General features: G+C 45.0%; 1 protein-coding gene across 5 annotated transcripts in view; it reads left to right on the top strand.

Moving 5' to 3' along the window:
- Positions 1 to 981: 981 nt before the first annotated feature.
- Positions 982 to 17,816, top strand: part of CFLAR (CASP8 and FADD like apoptosis regulator) — a 47,305-nt gene continuing 30,470 nt past the window's right edge. For 2 of the 5 annotated variants that reach the window (XM_010375493.2, XM_010375497.2), the window contains exons 1-3: positions 982 to 1,491; positions 13,937 to 14,351; positions 17,334 to 17,439. In XM_010375493.2, coding sequence (XP_010373795.2) covers positions 13,987 to 14,351; positions 17,334 to 17,439 — 471 coding nt within the window. In that variant the 5' untranslated portion in view covers positions 982 to 1,491; positions 13,937 to 13,986. Of the gene's footprint in view, positions 1,492 to 3,544; positions 3,953 to 13,936; positions 14,352 to 17,333; positions 17,440 to 17,816 lie in introns of those variants that run through there. The other 3 variants (XM_010375494.2, XM_030916356.1, XM_010375495.2) reach the window with 2 other exon arrangements.

Genomic DNA, 17,816 nt, shown 5'->3' on the forward strand with positions numbered 1-17,816 from the left:
GGAGCTGTGGGAAGAGAGAGGTTCTTAGTTGCAGCGGTCTGGAGTGGAGTCTGTCTTGCTGAACAAAGGGAGAGGTTTGGTTTAAATACCACAAACTCTTACATTCTGATGCAAGAGTTTTTATAGATTTTTTGGAACACATGTTTCTTCATTTGCTGTTTGCCCTTAGGACCATTTCAGAGGCTTAAAATAGTTAATGGTTGTTTGTTGTTTTAAATAATTTTCAGTTTCACTAGGGGTGAATCCTGAGCTCTTCATGCCGTCCTGCAGTTAGTCTCTCTTGGTATTATTCTTCACCTTTCCTGTGAGTTTAAAATTATTTCAAGGAAAGTTAAAGCTTTTTAAGAATCACAATAAAGTAGTTAATAGGAATAAATAAAAACTTAGCGGGGCACGGAGACTGACGCCTGTAACCCCAGCACTTTGGGAGGCCGAGGCGGGCGAGGATCACCTGAGGCCAGGAGTTGGAGACCAGCCTGGCCAACATGGTGAAACCCTAAAATTAGTCGGGCATGATGGCCTGCGCCTGTGGTCCCAGCTACTCGGGTGGCTGAGGGGGTTGGATGGCTTGGGCGCGGGAAGTCCAGGCTGCAGTGATGGCGCCACTGCCTTCTAGCCTCGGCGACAGCGCGAGACCCTGTCTCAAGAAGGAAAACAAAAAACAAAAACATACACACAAAAAAACCACAAAGTGCGTTCACGTTTGCTATGACTCCCAGACATCAAATCATAAACACTCGTACCGGGCGCGGTGGCTCACGCCTGCAATCCCAGCACTTTCGCAGGCCGAGGCGGGCGGATCACAAAGTCAGGAGTTCGAGACCATCCTGGCCAACAGTGAAACCCCCGTCTCTAATAAACACAAAAATTAGCCGGGTAGCCGGGTGTGGTGATGCGCGCCTGTAGTTCCAGCTACACGGGGGGTTGAGGCAAGAGAATCGCTTTAACTAGGGAGGCGGATGTTGCGGTGAGCTGAAATTGCGCCATTGCACTCCAGCCTGGGCCACAGAGCGAGACTCCGTCTCAAAAAAGAAAGAAGAAAGAAAGAAAGCAAAAAAAAAAAAAAAAAAAAAAAAAAAAAACAAACCACCTCGCAGTGCTTACTCCTAACGCGTGGAACTTGTGTCGACATCCACCCTCGGTTACTGCATACTCAGTCACACAAGCCAAAGCAGGAAACAGCGAGCTGGCAGCCTCACCGACGAGTCTCAACTAAAAGGGACTCCCGGAACTAGGGATGGGGACTCGGCCTAACACAGTGAGTGCCGGCTATTGGACTTTTGTCCAGTGACGGCTGAGGCAAAGCCCAGGGCTATCCAAAGACCACGGGAGGGGGTGTGGGAGAGAAGCGCCGCGAACAGCCATCGCCCAGCACCAAGTCCGCTTCCAGGCTTTCGGTTTCTTTGCCTCCATCTTGCGTGCGCCTTCCGGGCGTCTAGGGGAGCTAAGGCTGAGGTGTCAGCGGCAGGAGAGTCCGGCCGCGACAGGACGGTACGTGCCCCACGCTCTAGCCCCCGCCGGCGGCGCCGGAGCTGTCCCAGACCCCAAGCCCCGACGCCCGGCCCTGAATCGGCGTTGCAGCAGGCCCTGCGCCTGCCGCTCCTCACAGCCCTCTGCTCCGGGAAACTGCAGGTGGCCGGCAGTGGCCAGGGGATGGCGGGGGCGCTTCTGGAACCTGACTCAGTTTTGTAGATTTCTTATCTCGGTTGTTTACCGCGGGCTGAGCGGAATGCCCCCGCTTCCGCTTCCGCCCCACTCCGAACCCCCGAACCCCTTCTACCGGCAACTCCGCCCCGGATTCCCAGAAAGGGGCGACCTGGGCCACTGCGGTCCAAGCTTCACCCCGATGGACCTGAGAGACCGGAAGTAACCCTTGGCTAACTCTAGCCGCCCCCTGCAGCCGCAGCCGCAGCCGCAGAGGCCCACCCGCGAGCTTCAGTGGCGGGTCCTCAGCGTCGTGTAAACTTTGCTTAAAATGATCTTGAGAGTTCAATTCTTGGAGTGAACTATTGAGAAGATCTGGCATTTTTCCTTTCGAAAGTTGTTGGGAACGTGGACTTTCCCAACAGTTGTGTGTGCGTTCGACCTCACTCAGTGGGAGCCGCCGCCCTGTAGGGAATTTAACAATAGCCTAGTCAGGGCTGTTATTTTCCAGAGCAGTTTAATATCTATTTTGCCCAAGTGCAAGGAAAGCTTGCCTTGGAAAAGCTGGGAATGCCTGACTGAAGAAACGTTTTTAGAGCCTTTTAAAATGAACCTGTTTCTGCTATTTTTCCACCGCTTCAAAAGGACTGGGAAATGTAAAATGACTTCAAGATGTTCTTACTTGAGAGTGTCCGGATTTGGACAGAAGGCCATGTTCTTTTAATATTAAAAGTGGCACGCAGTAGAACAAAGGCCACTGAAATTCATAATCAGTTTTTGGCTCCACGGAGTAGGAAGTAAAATCAAGGACGCCAGAGGTCTTGCGAATGTTTTAATTGGTTGACATTTGAAATTTGTTCTTAAGCAAAGAAGGGTGAAACCAGTAGGGGGTTAGCATATAGCATAAGTAAAGCTTTTTTAGTATCAACAAACTGCAATAATCTAGAACTAAGAGCGGGCTCTGGAAAGTTTGACCTGCTTTAGAGAGAGATTTCAGATAAGAGGAACGGAGTTTTTGGCCCTTTTCGGGTTGGTGATTCCCCTAAATAACCTTACAAAAGTTTTGTTTAACAAAAAACCTGGCTCGAGCTCCAAGATCTTTTTTTTTTTTTTTTTTTTGAGACAGAGTTTCACTGTTGTTGCCCAGGCTGGAGTGCAATGGCACGGATCTCTGCTCACCGCAACCTCTGCCTCTCGAGTTCAAGCGATTCTCCTGCCTCAGCCTCTCAAGTTGCTGAGCTTACAGGGATGCACCACCATGCCCGGCTAATTTTGTATTTTTAGTAGAGACGGGGTTTCTCCATGTTGATCAGGCTGGTCTCGAACTCCCGACCTCAGGTGATCCGCCCGCCTTAGCCTCCCAAAGTGCTAGGATTACAGGCGTGAGCCACCGCGCCCGGCCCAACTCCAAGATATAAACAAAAAAGACTGGGTCGAAAGGAAGTTTTGAATATTTACTGTTTGCTTTACATACATTTAATGTTTGTAAATGTTTGCTTTACATACATTTTCTTGTTTTGTTAATACTTGTTTTACTTACAGCTTTTGGGTCAAATGTCCTCGTTAAAATGGCTTTCTCTAGCGACTTTATGTTTTACGTTTCTGTTTGTAACTGACATTTGACCTCCTTACTTGCTTCCTTATACCGGTTACTTGCTTCCTTGTACTTGCTTGCTTCCTTGTACCGGTTTCCAAGGTGAAGCCATTTGCAGGGTCGCTGGGTTTCCCCCTCCCCCCGAAAGTCTTGCATGACCCGGGGTGGGCGGGATAAGGTGCAGTTTTTTTGAGCTTTGGGCTGGGGGCCTCCAGGAAGCTGAAGCGGAAATTGCCTAGGCCCCTGGGGCATCGGAGGTCCTACCGCAGCTCCTAGTAGGTGGTGGGGGCGCAGCGGCGGTCCCCACTCAGTCCTGGTGGGGCCGCACGTAACTGTACTGAGCTATGCATACGCCCTTTGACCACGCATGGAGAATTTTACCTCCCAGAGACACGCGAGTGGCCCTGTGCAAGTTTCAACTGCGAGGGGGCGGGAAATTCCGCACACAGGATTCGAGAATTTATGTCTTGTGTGGTAACATTTCAGCCGGTGGGCGGCGGGGATTAGGCGTGAAGCGGTTCAGTAGGCAGAGGTTTTCGGACGCCCTCCGGCGAAGCCACCTGTTGATGTATTTGACTTTCTGTCCTTGTTCCTCGTCCCATCTGGAGCATTTCCAGTTCTGCTTTTGCGGAGCAGCAGGTCTGAGCTTGTCCGGCGAGGGTGGGAGTTGGTCCCGGCGGAGATCCAGTGGGAAGAGCCGACGGCTGCCCGGGCGTGAGTAGATCCAGAATCCTGCCCGATCCCCGCCCCTGGGCTGGTGTCGCCCTGGGCTCCTGGGACGTTGGGGCACTGTCCCCCATACTGGCAGAAAAGAATTGAGTCCTCGCTTTTGGCCCTAGGTCTCTTCTTTGAGCCTCCAGTGGACTCACAACACTCTGAGGCATGTTGCTCTTTCAAATACCAGGAATGGACTCTGGGGAATGGGGCACCCTTGAAGTCTGATTATTTCTTCCCTGTAGAGCCCCAGGGACTAATTAAACTCGTGTTTATGGACTCCAGTGCCTCCTTGCCTTTAATTCAGTATAATCCTACCAACATTTATTGAGCTTCTTTGGGCCAGGTAGAGTTCTGGGTGCCGAGGACATAGAAATGGATCTAAACTTGGTTCTTGTCCCCATAACCTCACAATATGGTTGAGGAAGACTCAGCAGTTACCTACACAGGTAATTTCGAGTCAAGGTAGTTTAGACAAGATCCACTGACAGACTGCCTGGGGGAAGCCTGTGGGCCATGGTGGGGCAGTTATGACACCATGGGTTCTTTTTGTTTATTTGTTTGTTTGTTTTGTATTTTCTTTTAGTATGCCCAGGTAACTTGCAGAACCCAATTGTTCTTTCTTACTATAGATCGGTGAGGTGAAAAGCACTATCATTATTGGAATGCCCTGTATCTCCGTTATACTCTCCTCCTGTCATCTCCCCTCAGAAGACTTGACACCCCACCCTGGTGCCCTTTCTCTGTACTTTCATATGCTCAGCGGCTGTCTTTGCACTTGCTTCAGGATTGTACCTAACATTCTGTACTGTAATGTATTTTCTTCAGACACTCTTCAGTCAAATTGTATTACAATTACCTGGGTTAAAATATGCAAAGTAAATAGAGAAAACCCCCAGGGGTTCATTCCCTAGAGATAACCAAAGGTTTCAGTGTAATGTTTTTCCCCCCACATTCGTGCTCTCAGATACAGTCTTTTACATATTTTTTAAAAAAAACACTCATAATGTTTTTGTTTTCTAGTTTGCAAAGTATTTCATTTTTTAAAATTGTGTTTATTTACAACCTGCTTTTTTCTAAAAAAGATTCAAGGTGGGGCCTTCCTTTTTTTTTTTTTTTTTTTGAGGTGAGATCTTGCTTGTTGCTCGGGCTGGAGTGCAGTGGTGATCATAGCTCACTTCAGCCTCTAACTCGGGGCACAAGCAATCATCTCACATCAGCCTCTGGAGCAGCTGGAACTACAGGTGCGCGCCACCACACCCAGCTGCTTTTTTTTTTTTTTTTTTTTTTTGATACAGAGTCTCACTCTGTCACCCAGGCTGGAGTGCAGTGGTGCTATCTCTGTTCGTTGCAGCCTCTGCCTCCTGGGTTCAAGTGATTCTCCTTCGAAAATTGCTTGCTTTTCTACACTTGTTCTGTATTTATGTTCCTTTGATGGTCTCCACTTCTAGCCACTTTCTTTTTTTGGTGATTTAGGTTTTTGGCCCAAATAGATAAACATCTTCTACATTATTTTTCTCTTATTCTCGATACTGGGTTGCCATCTTTGTTGATTTAGTACTTGTTATGAAAGAGAGAAGCTATACACCACTTGATACCACTTTCATCTGCATACTCAAGATAATTTGTATCTTCTGCAGTGAGCTCTTCATTTGAAGAAGTGAATCATTTATATGTATATTTATATACTTTAAAAAATGTAATTGGAAAATCCTCTCATAGTTACTTACTCCAAGGTTTAAAATGTTTCCCAGGGTAATGAGTTTCTTTAGTCATGTGACTTTAGAAATGGGAACCAAAGCTACCTTTCCTACTTGTGAAATTCTTGAGTTTTCTCCTTGAACTTCCTTTGTATCTTCCCTTTGGCTTATATATCTGTGTTTTTTGTTTGTTTTTACTTGGAGCTTTCAAAAGTAGTTTTCAAAGTCAATGAGATTGTTTAAAAGAGTAGGTACCTGACAGTCTCTTGCTTGAATACTATCTGGTGAGTAAACCAAATTCCCTGCAACAATAACCACAACTTGGAATCAAGAGTTAAATGAAAAAAGTAACTCCTTCACCATTTACTGAGCACCCGCTGGGGCTAAGGAATGGGAGCGCGTAGATCTCTCTCTGCTATCTGGAGCTCCCTTTCTAATTGGAAAACATAGAAGCAGCGCAAAAGTTTCGCTCAAAACCTTGGCCATGTTATGCTATTGAAACCCCATAGTTCAGATTTTATACTTGACTTGACTTCTATTCTAAGCCATGGCTGGATTATTTTAATCTGGCAAATAATCATAAGGCTGGATTATTTTAATCTGGTAAGTAATTATAAGGTTGTGCTCTGTGATGGAGCTGTTAATAAAATATGTGGTAGCACAGGCAAGTTGTATATAGCACAAAGCTATACCCCCAGAGGAGACACTATATCAGTTGCTGTCTGCCTAGGCTTTCTGTAAACGTGCTGGCTATCATTCAGCCTAAATGTAGAATGAGTCTATCCTTTAACCTGGGTAGTCACCAGGAATGTCAAGGAACCTAGAACAAGGAACCAGGCAAGAGATGAGAAACTAGGGGGACGGATGAGTAGGTACCAGGGATGGTGATGAGACTGAAGCAAGTGGGGAATTTTTATTTTCTTCTCTACTTTTCTCTATTTTCCAGATTTTCTTAGAGCAAAAAGCAGGTAGTGCTTTTTATAGAAAATGAATGCTATATAAAAGTATTTTTAAGAACTTTATATCCGTAGTATTATGTACAATTTCTGACTTTGAACAGCTATCTCCCAAAGGGCCAAGTTTGGCCCTTTAGTTACAATGGAGAATCTGTTGTGTAAACTGAGCAAATATACCTGCCAAGTTGAAATTTAATTTAAGCCAATCTTGTCTAGATTAACTTAAGAGAATGTCTCCTAAATATTTTATTGCAGTAATGTAGCATAATTGATAGTATGCTATTCTCTTGAATAGATGGGGTTGTTTCTTGAGCCACTTTTTATTCCTTTGATCAAAACCTTGAGGAGAAGGAATGCCTGTTTTCCTGACTGCTGTTGCATGAAATTAGACATCCAGTTCCTCTAAAGGTGACATCAGATGGTTTAGATACCTAAAAAGAAGTGAGGCTAAGCCATAGGTCTTCTTCATACTACCTGAAGTTGAAACCTGGTCTCTGAACTCAGTCTTTGCCGAAGCATTAAAATCTGACATCTTGCTTAAACTCAGGCAGCTTGACCTGTTGTTCATTTTTCTCTGTCAAATAAATTGAAGCCTGGTAATAGATTGATGATGAGTTCCAAACATCCCCTTGGTTGGATACATTGTATTCTCCCCACTCACAATGAGGTCCTGCCAGCGTCCAGGAAGTTTTGCATGGGGACTTACCCATCCTCTTAGAATTACATTGCAAGTCACTCTAAAGCAATAGCATTGTTAACGCATGTAGTTGCAAAAGCTTCCTTTCACAAGCTCACTCTTGTGGATCCAACAACTGGATTCCAAGTATGGTATCTTAACGACACCACCAGCTCCATCTTGCTTCATTGTATGTTATGAAGGGATGAGTAAGCATTACACATGGGCTGCAATGGTCCAATGATGACCAGTCTGTTCAAGACCCAAGACGGCTGAGCTTGGCAGCCCTGGCCATTGTTTACCACAGTCTAATGAATATGAGTAAATGCCTATCTATCCCCAAGGACCTCCACATATGACAGTACTCAACTGAGTCTCACACAGGATAGAATAAGATAAAATGCTGGAAGAGAACACAAACAGTGCTATAAAGCAGGAAGAGATGACTTGATTTGGGGATCAAGACAAGTTTATGGAAGAGCTATCTTGAAAGATAAGATATAATTTCAGGCACAGACTGAGAGGAGGGAAGGGGCTTTCCAAATGGAGGCAAATGCTTGAGTGAAGTTGCTGGGACAGAAAAATACTGTCTGGGGACCATTGAGATATTTGTTGGTTTGGAGTTAGATTATGGGTTGGGCTGAAGTGGGGATGATACTCTTAGTGCTTGAGCTATGTATCAGAAGTTTGTCCCTAGTGTGATGCACAATTTCTGATTTTGAACAGAGCTATCTCCTGCAGGGCCACTCTTGGACATTTAGTTACAGTGGGCAATCTGTTGTGTAAGCTGAACAAATATACCTGCCGAAGTGAAAATTTAAATTTAGTTAAGGGCACTACATCAACTGATTTACCTCCCTTGCTCCTGGTGACTTTTCCCCATGTTTCTATATCCAATTAGATGATGATTTATGATCTTTTGATCTAGATGCTTTCTCATTTCTGATTCATTCTTGTTTTCTGCAGCCTACATGTAACTGTTAGGAACCAAGGAAGTTATTGGAGATACTGTCTGGTTGGAATTTGTGGGAGCTTCCCTGAGAGTCATGAAAAGTCTGTTCTGTCTTAGTCTGTTGTGTGCTGCTGTAACAAAATACCCACAACCAGGGTAATTTATAAAAACAGAAATTTATTTCTCACAGTCTGGAGGCTGGGAAGTCCAAGATCAAGGTGCTGGCATCTGGTGAGGGCTGCTCCCCGCTTCCAATCTGGTGCCTTGAACACTGCATTCTGCAGAGGGGAGGAATGCTGTGTCTTAACATGGCAAAAGGTGGGAGGGCAAAAAAAAAAAGAAACTCCCTTTATCAACCCCCTTTATAAGGTCATCTAATCCCATTCAGGAGGGAGGCGCCTCCAGGGAATGATCACCTCTTAAAGGCCCCACCTCTTAATCCTATCGTATTGGCAACACCTGAACTTTGGAGGGGACACATTCAAACCATAGCAGCCTCATCAAAGAATTTTATAAAATATAACTTCTAATTTTATGTCATTTTATAATTGGGATCATCTGTTGTTCTGCACACCAATAGAGTAGGAAGGTGAATTTTGTTATGTTCAGGATGAATGCACAAAACTTCTGTGAGATGGCCACATTCTACTTTACCCAGAATTGTGCAACCTCTTCTCCTTTTAGAAATTTCTGGATGACACTTTGTTTCACGTTTACATCTCCACTGGGGCTTCCCAGACACCTGAAAGTTCAGGTTTGCATGGTGCTTTCTGCAGCTGGCAAGACAGGTTTCTCCATTGCCGCCCAATTTGTGGGGTTGCTTAGAAATTACATTTGCATTCACGCCATAGCTCATTGGACATGACATTGCTTTCATGCCATACGATGACCTTGCTTCACATAGAGAAGCAGTAGAAAGAAGGAAATGTTAAATACGTCTTTGGATGGCTTAGCTGGTCCTGCTGCATGCTTTGCTACTGATTACAGGGAACAATATGTGCCTTTGATGGAGGTAGCGTTGGTGTTCTGTGAGAAAGGTTGAGAAGCCTGACTACACTAAACTGCATTTGCTGACACCTGGTTAGGGCTAATGTGGGTACCAGGGAAGTGTGTTAAGTGCTTCAATAGAGGTGTTTTGTTTTGTTTTGTATTTTTTGAGACAGAGTTTCACTCTTGTTGCCCAGGCTGGAGTGCAGTGGCGCCATCTCAGCTCACTGTCAACCTCCACCTCCCAGGCCGAAGAGATTCTTGTGCCTCAGCCACCCGAGTAGCTGGGATTACAGGCATGCAGCACCATGACCAGCTAGTTTTTGTATTTTTAGTAGAGACAGGGTTTTGCCATGTTGGCCAGGCTGGTCTTGAACTCCTGGCCTCAAGTGATCCGCCTGCCTTGGCCTCTCAAAGTGCTGGGATTACAGGTGTGAGCCCCTGTTCCTGGCCAGTTCAGGCATGAACTTTAGAAAGTTCACTTAGATGGAAGGTAGATTTGGAGAGGGTAAGGTCGGAAGCAGGGGAACATAATGACTAGGGGAATGAGTTTGGATGAGAGATGGATGGTAGGCACCAGCACTTAAGGGACAGGTGCAGAAAGAGTATGCTGAGGAGTAGGAGAAAGTTAGAGAAGGGTCTGTGTAGAATATAGTGGTGTGAGCTCAGCCAAGGGAGAAGAGTTTCAAGGAGGGATCAATTAGCAGTGTCAGCTGGAGTTGAGCAGTCAGTTGAAAGAGGACTTCCAAGTTTTTGGATGTGGCAGCCAGGAGGTCACTAGGGCCTCAACAAGAGCTGTGTCATCAGGGCTGGGATATTAGTAGGGGCAAACAAGGCACTCGCTTCAGGACAACATGTAAGGGGGTGCTCAAAAAGTCAGTCATCAACATAGATAATATTTTAATGCAATCTTTTAAAAAACAGACATAAATGCCAAAAATCTATGATGAACAAAATACCAAAAATTTAAATAAAGACAGCATCAGTATTGCTGATTGTCCCTTTTGCCTGATATTCCAGTATGGCTCAGGACTGAATGTGGCTGTGTAGAGGAGATGGTGGGTTGAGGCGATCCAGGTGGAGGCCTGTTGAGGAGTGAATTGTGGTTGAAGAAACTGAAGCACTGAGTACAGACTGTTCCTTCACGAGGTCCCAGCTTTATGTGAAAGGGAATAAAGTGAAAGGATGGTCGGTCTAGGGGACCCTCAGGCTTTTTTGAGGGTTTTGGCTTTATTTTTTAAGATGGAAGAGACTTGCACATGTTTACGAGCTGGGAGGAGCTGTCTTTGGAGGTAGAGAGAGGATGATGAGAGTAGACATAGGGACTTAGTAGAGACAGGAGGGCACACAGGGAGGCTTAGCCCTAGGCAAGCAGAGGGACAGCAGGGACCGGCTGGGGCAGTGGAAAGGTAGAAGGTGGCAGGACTTTGTGCCTGATACATGGATGAGAAATGGCATTGGAGGTGGTGTTGGGATGGAAGAGAGTGGTGCAGGTTGGAGCACTCCTTGAAGGGTGTGGGAAAGGAACTGACCAGAGTCCTCTTGTAAATGAAACTGTTGAGCAGCCATAGGGCCCGGCTCAGGAAACCAGCAGGGTGTGGTGGTAAGTAGTTTTCAGATTGTGTTATCTCTTCTCCCTTCCTTCGGAACTACTTGCTACTCGAGTTGTAGGAGTGTTAGAGGCTTACTCATTAAGGCAGGAGTGCTGGAGTGATCAACCATCCCTGTTTGCCTGGGACTGAGGGGTTTCCTGGGACTCGGTCACCCTAGATGCTGCAGGGCTGGCAGGCAGGAGGGAAAAAGGCGAGATAGTTGAAAATGCTGGCCAGAGTTTGTAGCATGCGCCCTCTGATCTCTGGGTCTCCACTGTCAGAGGGTCTTTGAGCTCAGTTCTAGTGGCAGCCTCCTGATCCTCACTTCCCTGGCTGAGGCAAGGTTGTTCCAGCAGCCCCAGGAGTCTTTGTTAGAATCCCACCCCAGAGCCCCTTCCTCCAGTCCTCTTAGCAGTTTTGTTGGTTCCAGTATTAAGTGTAATTGCTATATAAAATGCCTGGAGTATTTCTGTTTCCAGAACCGGATGCTCCTGTTAGCTAGTGTGTGAAAGATAACTCTGACTTGCCTAAGCTTTGTTGGCGTTTTGAATAATAATTGGCGATAGTCTCATGACTTCTGCAAGAGAAATGAAACAGAAATTGATCTCAGGTTTTGTTTGCTCTTGTTGTGAAGGTCGGGGACAGTTTGTCCCAGGGTGTGGGTGTGGAAAAGAAGGGGAGATATAGTCATTAAATTAGAATATGCCTGTGAGGGGAGTTAAGGGGAATTCCTTTAAAATTCTAGAAAACACACACAGTTGCCAATTTTGTCTGACTGGGGAAAGTGAACTGCTGAAAACACTGCGGGGAGAAGTGAAACTAATGGAATCTTGATCAGTTAGGAGGATTGGGTATTTGAAAGCAGGGAAGAAAAATAATTGGGCTTGGATATTCCTTTTGCCCTTCATCTGAGTAAGGTGAAGGCAAGTGAGTCTTCAGAAGAAGTGAATGGGACACTGAGTCCGGCAGCTCAGGCTGGGTGGAGCTGGTAACTGATGGGCACAAGTCCTTTTACTGGGCTCTAAAGAACTCACTCATCTGGGTGTGGTGGCTCACACCTGTAGTCTCAGCATTTTGGAAGGTTGAGGCAGGAGAATCACTTGAGCCCAGGCGTTTGAGACCAGCCTGAGCAACACAGTGGGACCCTGTCTCTACAAAAAACTGAAGACCTTATGAGCTTCCCTAGTCTAAGAGTAATTTTTATGTTAGTTTCTTGGCTTGGGCTTAAAAGAAACCGCAACAAAGTGGTGATTATTCGGACCCCAGCCCTACCTCTCCCTAGTATGCTCTCCTTTCTCAAGTGCCCAGCACCTCTAGCCACAGTGAACTGCCTCCAGCGTACACACATGCTGATATTTTGCTGCATCTGAGTGGGCTGGCTCCACACGGGATCTGTAGTTTCCTTTTGATATTTTCTTTCAGTGTGCCAGATGCTACCACTGAGTAATCTAGATTTTGCTGCCAAACTCTGCCCCCATGAGCACAGAGGGAAGACAGTATGCCAGTGCTCTTGCTGAGTGTGCGTGACTGGGTGTGATGGTTGGAAGAAACAAACTGAGCAGATCACATTTTTTAAAATGATCATCTAATTTGTTAACTCTTGGTGGCATTGTTATATTGTTGATATTTATGAATTACAAAAGTTAGATGACTGTGAAAAAATAGAGAATTAGAGATTAAAGCACTGTTGGCCTGTGAGTGGAGTATAGATTTGGGCTTTCCAGAGCACATAAAATTTGTATTTATCTTTCTGAGTGCCAATTTTTCCACTTGCATTGAGCAAATTTATTTTAGTAAATTTAACTTAGCAAATTTAATTTCTCCAGTTATTTACAAATAATCATATTAAGTGAAGTTTGGATGAATGGGCACGCCCATTTCAAATTTCTAACATATTTTTTTCTCCTTGTTCTCATATAAAATTTTCTATTTATGTGCTTTTATTTAAGATAGCTCAAATCTTTTGTGGACTGATATTGTATGTAAATAAATAAATGGATTCAGTGCTTCTTTCACTAAATACAGCTAGATAAATATATAAATATACTTGAACACAAATATAAAGCAACCATTGGCAATTTAGAGTTGGGTTGTGTTTCCACTTATTTTTTGTTAATAAATTTGGTTTTAACCTGAAATACTGTCTTATAGGAACAGATGAAGAACACAGGAGGTGATTTAAGTTTTAGCTGTGAAACTTATAGTAGATAGGTTAGCAACTTTAATTTTGCAGGAAAATAGGATGTTTCAATGGAAGAAGTTAAGAACACACCCATTGCATGAGCTCCTTATCCCTCCCACCCAGCCCCATCCCTGGAGTGAGATCTTTCCCCAGATCCTCTGTAACTTCCTGATGTTCCACTGAGAACATCAGAAGTACTGATGGCAATTGCTGCCATGTAGCAGTGCATTGAGAGTCAGGGCCTCTGGCACCTCCGTGGGGCTCAGGGTCTGAAGACGTTATCCAAACCTGACAACTTGCTGGCAGGTTCTGTGAGCATTCGTGATGAAGTTGTGAAAAGGGCTTGGGGTCTAGGAGGATGGCAGCAGAGTTTTCTGCCTCCGGGTGTGAGTGAGGGGCTTTTGAAGTAGGAGAGCAACTAGAAAAAAGGAGTGGCACAGGGACAGAAACTTCTTTTCCCCATTGTTTGTTCAAGGCCACGTGGGTGGAGTCATTGAAGTGGAGATTTAACCCTGTGATGCAAGTTTCCCTGGTTTAGTCAGGCTGTCTGTCATTGGGCTTTTCCCTCTTCCTCCTACTACATACTTCTTCCTTATTCCTCCTACTGAGGTCATTAGCCCCTTAGTTGTAATTTTCCCTGTAACATGCTTTACATTCTGATGAATTCTGAAAAAGAATGTGGGGTTTCCTAGGAGATGATTTCATCTGTTGTTTCATTTCCTTTACAATGTAGGTTTTCTTCTCTGTCGCTTTGGATTAGTCTGACATTTTGGCTCTGTCTACCAAGGATCCCTTTTTATAGACTTCTATAGATCCCTTTCTATAAAAGTTAATCTACTTAGGTCAGGGAGACCACCAAGAAAGAAAGAGCCCGTACTTTCAATCTTAGGCGTAAGGTAGCTTGATAAGATTTTCAGAAAAATTCCCTTTTAACCACAGAACTCCCCCACTGGAAAGGATTCTGAAAGAAATGAAGTCAGCCCTCAGAAATGAAGTTGACTGCCTGCTGGCTTTCTGTTGACTGGCCCGGAGCTGTACTTCTGCAGACCCTTGTGAGCTTCTCTAAGAGTAGGATGTCTGCTGAGGTCATCCATCAGGTCGAAGAAGCACTTGACACAGATGAGAAGGAGATGCTGCTCTTTTTGTGCCGGGATGTTGCTATAGATGTGGTTCCACCTAATGTCAGGGACCTTCTGGATATTTTACGTGAAAGAGGTAAGCTGTCTGTCGGGGACTTGGCTGAACTGCTCTACAGAGTGAGGCGATTTGACCTGCTCAAACGAATCTTGAAGATGGACAGAAAAGCTGTGGAGACCCACCTGCTCAGGAACCCTCACCTTGTTTCGGACTATAGGTAATTCATCAACTCTTCCTGAGGCTGGATAGGTGGGAGGGATTGAAGTGTCTCAGACTCTACTGAATGGCAGAAACGAGGATAATAAGAAGTGCAGCCACTTTACTGTCTCTGCCCACTTATCCAACTGCCAGATGACGTCACTTCATTCCTGTGAACCCTTTAAATTCTTGAAACTTTCTCTTTCTCTTTCTCTCTCCTTCCTTCCTTCCTTCCTTCCTTCCTTCCTTCCTTCCTTCCTTCCTTCCTTCCTTCCTTCCTTCCTTCCTTCCTTCCTTTCTCTCTCTCTCTTTCTCTCTCTCTCTCTGTCTCTCTCTCTCTCTCCCTTCCTTCCTTTCTTTTCTCTCCTCTTCTCTTCTCTTCTCTTTTGACAGAGTCTCACTCTGTTGCCCAGGCTGGAGTGCAGTGGCGTGATCTTGGCTCACGGCAACCTCTGCCTTCTGGGTTCAAGCGATTCTTCAGCCTCAGCCTCCAGGTAGTTGGGACTACAGGCGTGCGCCACCATGCCTGGCTAATTTTTTTTTTTTTTGGTATTTTTAGTAGAGACGGGGTTTCACCATGTTGGCCAGGCTGGTCTTGAACTCTTGACCTCAAGTGATCCACCTGTCTTGGCTTCCCAAAGTGCTGGGATTATAGGCATGAGCCATTGCCCCTGGCTGAAACATGCTTTCTCAAAGGAATTGGGATCATATGCAGGTAGAAGGGACAGATGGTATGTGTTTGCCTGAAGGATAGAATGACAAGACATGAAGAAAGATAGGAATGACTAAGAGCTAGTCATTCTTGCCAGCCTCTGACAGTGTGAGATCTGTGGCGGTGTTTACTAGTTCATTTTCTGTGAAGTCAGTCTTTGATAATTTCTGGTACAAAGAAAGGAAATAACAAGTCTGACAGTAATCTTCCTACCTTTGTAGAAACTCCATCATCCCTTCTGAATCCCCGTTAGCCCTACCCCTGCTGAGGAAGTTTATCAGGGTGGGATCCCTTCCTGTGCTTCCTGCCCTTGGAGACGTTGGAGAGCCCGAATTGAAAATCTTTTCAGTTAACCACATTTAAACCCCTTCAGTCCAAAGAGGAAATGGCCACTGGAGTCTGCTTTAGTTCCCACAAGCTTTGGGTTGCTCCTTCCTCCTGCTCACATGTTAATGTCTTTTAGAGGTTCAGAGGGGCGTGGAAGCTACTGAGAGACTGAGTTCCTGGGGAAAGGAAGATAACTTGTAACCTTAAGTTGGTGTTTTTTTTGAGACAAAGTCTCACTCTGTAGCCCAGGCTGGAGTGCAGTGGTGCGATCTTGGCTCACTGTAACCTCTGCCTCTGGGTTCAAGGGGTTCTCCCGCCTCAGACTCCTGAGTAGCTGGGATTACAGGCATGCACCACTATGTCTGGCTAATTTTTGTATTTTTACTAGAAACAGGGTTTTGCCATGTTGGCCAGGCTGGTCTTGAATTCCCAGCCTCAAGTGATCTGCCCTCCTCGGCCTCTCAAAGTGCTGGGATTATAGGCGTGAGCCACCGTGCCCAGCTGGTGTTTTTTCTCTCGACCACCAGCCTTTTATTATGTTGATAATGTGTATTTGGAGATGATATGTATTATCAAGAACTATACTAAAAAGAGCTGAAAGCAGTGTGGGCTCTGGGAAGTATATGAGATTTGAACTTGGAAAGCCTGTTTTTTTTTTTTTTTTTTTTTGAGACGGGGTCTTGCTCTGTCACCCAGGCTGGAGTGCAGTGGCGTGATCATAGCTCACTGTAGCTGGAAGACCTGTTTCAAGCCTCAGATCTATCAGTTATGGCCAGGCAGCCTGGGCCAATCACTAACCTTGTTGGGCCTTTGTTTTCCTACTTGTAAAGCGAAAACTAATAATACCTGACTTTATAAGGTTGTTATGAGCATCAGCTGTAATAATTTACTATGTGAGGTACTTTTTAAACTGTGAAGCACTCTACAGATACAAGGGATTATTATCGTTGTTGTTATTATTGTTTTTTTTTAATCTTCCACCTATTCAGCCATCAGTTTTAATGTCAGTAGTCTTCAGACTTTCTGGGAGGTACCAACTGAGTTTCAGTGAGTAAATTAGGGCAATCTCTCCATTTCCCATTTCCTTGCTATGATGAGTGGAGATTCTTCAGGCCCTCTGGGAAGAGAAGGGGGCCAGTAGACGGGGAGTGCTAGATTTATTTATTCATTGTGTATTGGCATGTGCTAAGTGTTTTGGTAAGCTCTAGCACAAAATGAAAAATCTGTCATCCTCGAGAATCTGAGAGGCTAACTGGGAAAATGGGCTTGATGACAATGTCATGCTAACAATACTAACCACAAGTTGTCCTTAGGAGCCCCCAGTAAAATGCGGTTGTTGGTTCTCAAAGTCTATTTCCTGGAAAAAAAATTATATATATATATAGTGTTAGCTCCAGCTACCACTGAGTCAGGAGAGGGTTTCTAGGCAAAGACATCTAAGTTCAGAATCCCCGTGATCCAGATGCCTGTACCCTTTAAGTTCAGAAGTGGGCTGGGATATGTCAGGTGTTTCTTTCCTTTAGCATCTTGCAATTCAAAATATGGTCCTTGAATCAACATCACCTGAGAGCTTGTTAAACAGAGACAACAAGGCTCCTTCAAATTCTATTTCTGTCTTTTATGTTAGTTATTTGGGTTCTTAAGTCATTTCACTATAACCTCTGGGGGAGCTAGGGGATTCTTTAGGGAAGTTTCCGTTCTCTGAGTTGTTTTCAGAAGCTGTTAGTTGGCAAAGGAGGTACCATCTCCTATTAAATGCACAAGGACAAGATCCCTTTTTTGAGTTCCCTTAAGATCTCTTCCTGGGGTGATCCAGGCTTGCTGTTTTATGAGGGAGGGACACATTTACACAGGGGCAAGAACTAGTCTTTCAATCCATTGTTGCATAGGGGAGGTGTGGGCACTTGGAGTTGTCTCAGGACTTGTGTCTGAATTACCTACATGAACTTTTCTGGTTTGCAGAGTGCTGATGGCAGAGATTGGTGAGGATTTGGATAAATCTGATGTATCCTCATTAATTTTCCTCATGAAGGATTACATGGGCCGAGGCAAGATAAACAAGGAGAAGGTGAGTTTTCTTCTTTTTGGTTCATGGTCCCAAGAGCCTATCAGAAGTGGGAGCTACTATTTTTGATACAAAGGGAGGGAAGCAGGTAGTCTGCTGCCACTGTAGTGGGAGTCAGACATCTCAGGTGGTTTTTAAATAACATGAATGGGAAGAGAATTGGTTTATGAATTGAAGAAATAGGATAATAGTATCTTCTGGTGTGGCCTTGGATGTTTCTTTTATCCTTGGATTTTATCCTCATTTCTGTAAAATTCATAGGCCTGGCTCATATGTGTTTCCCTCCCTGGTTTGACGGGGGTGTGGGGAGGACATCCCATCTGCTTGTGCTGGGTGGAAACAGGAAGGAGGTGCTAGTCCATTATGGTATCGCTCTCCTA

The sequence above is a fragment of the Rhinopithecus roxellana genome, chromosome 14 (genome assembly GCF_007565055.1).
Source record: "Rhinopithecus roxellana isolate Shanxi Qingling chromosome 14, ASM756505v1, whole genome shotgun sequence".
In the NCBI taxonomy this organism is placed as follows: Eukaryota; Metazoa; Chordata; class Mammalia; order Primates; family Cercopithecidae; genus Rhinopithecus; species Rhinopithecus roxellana.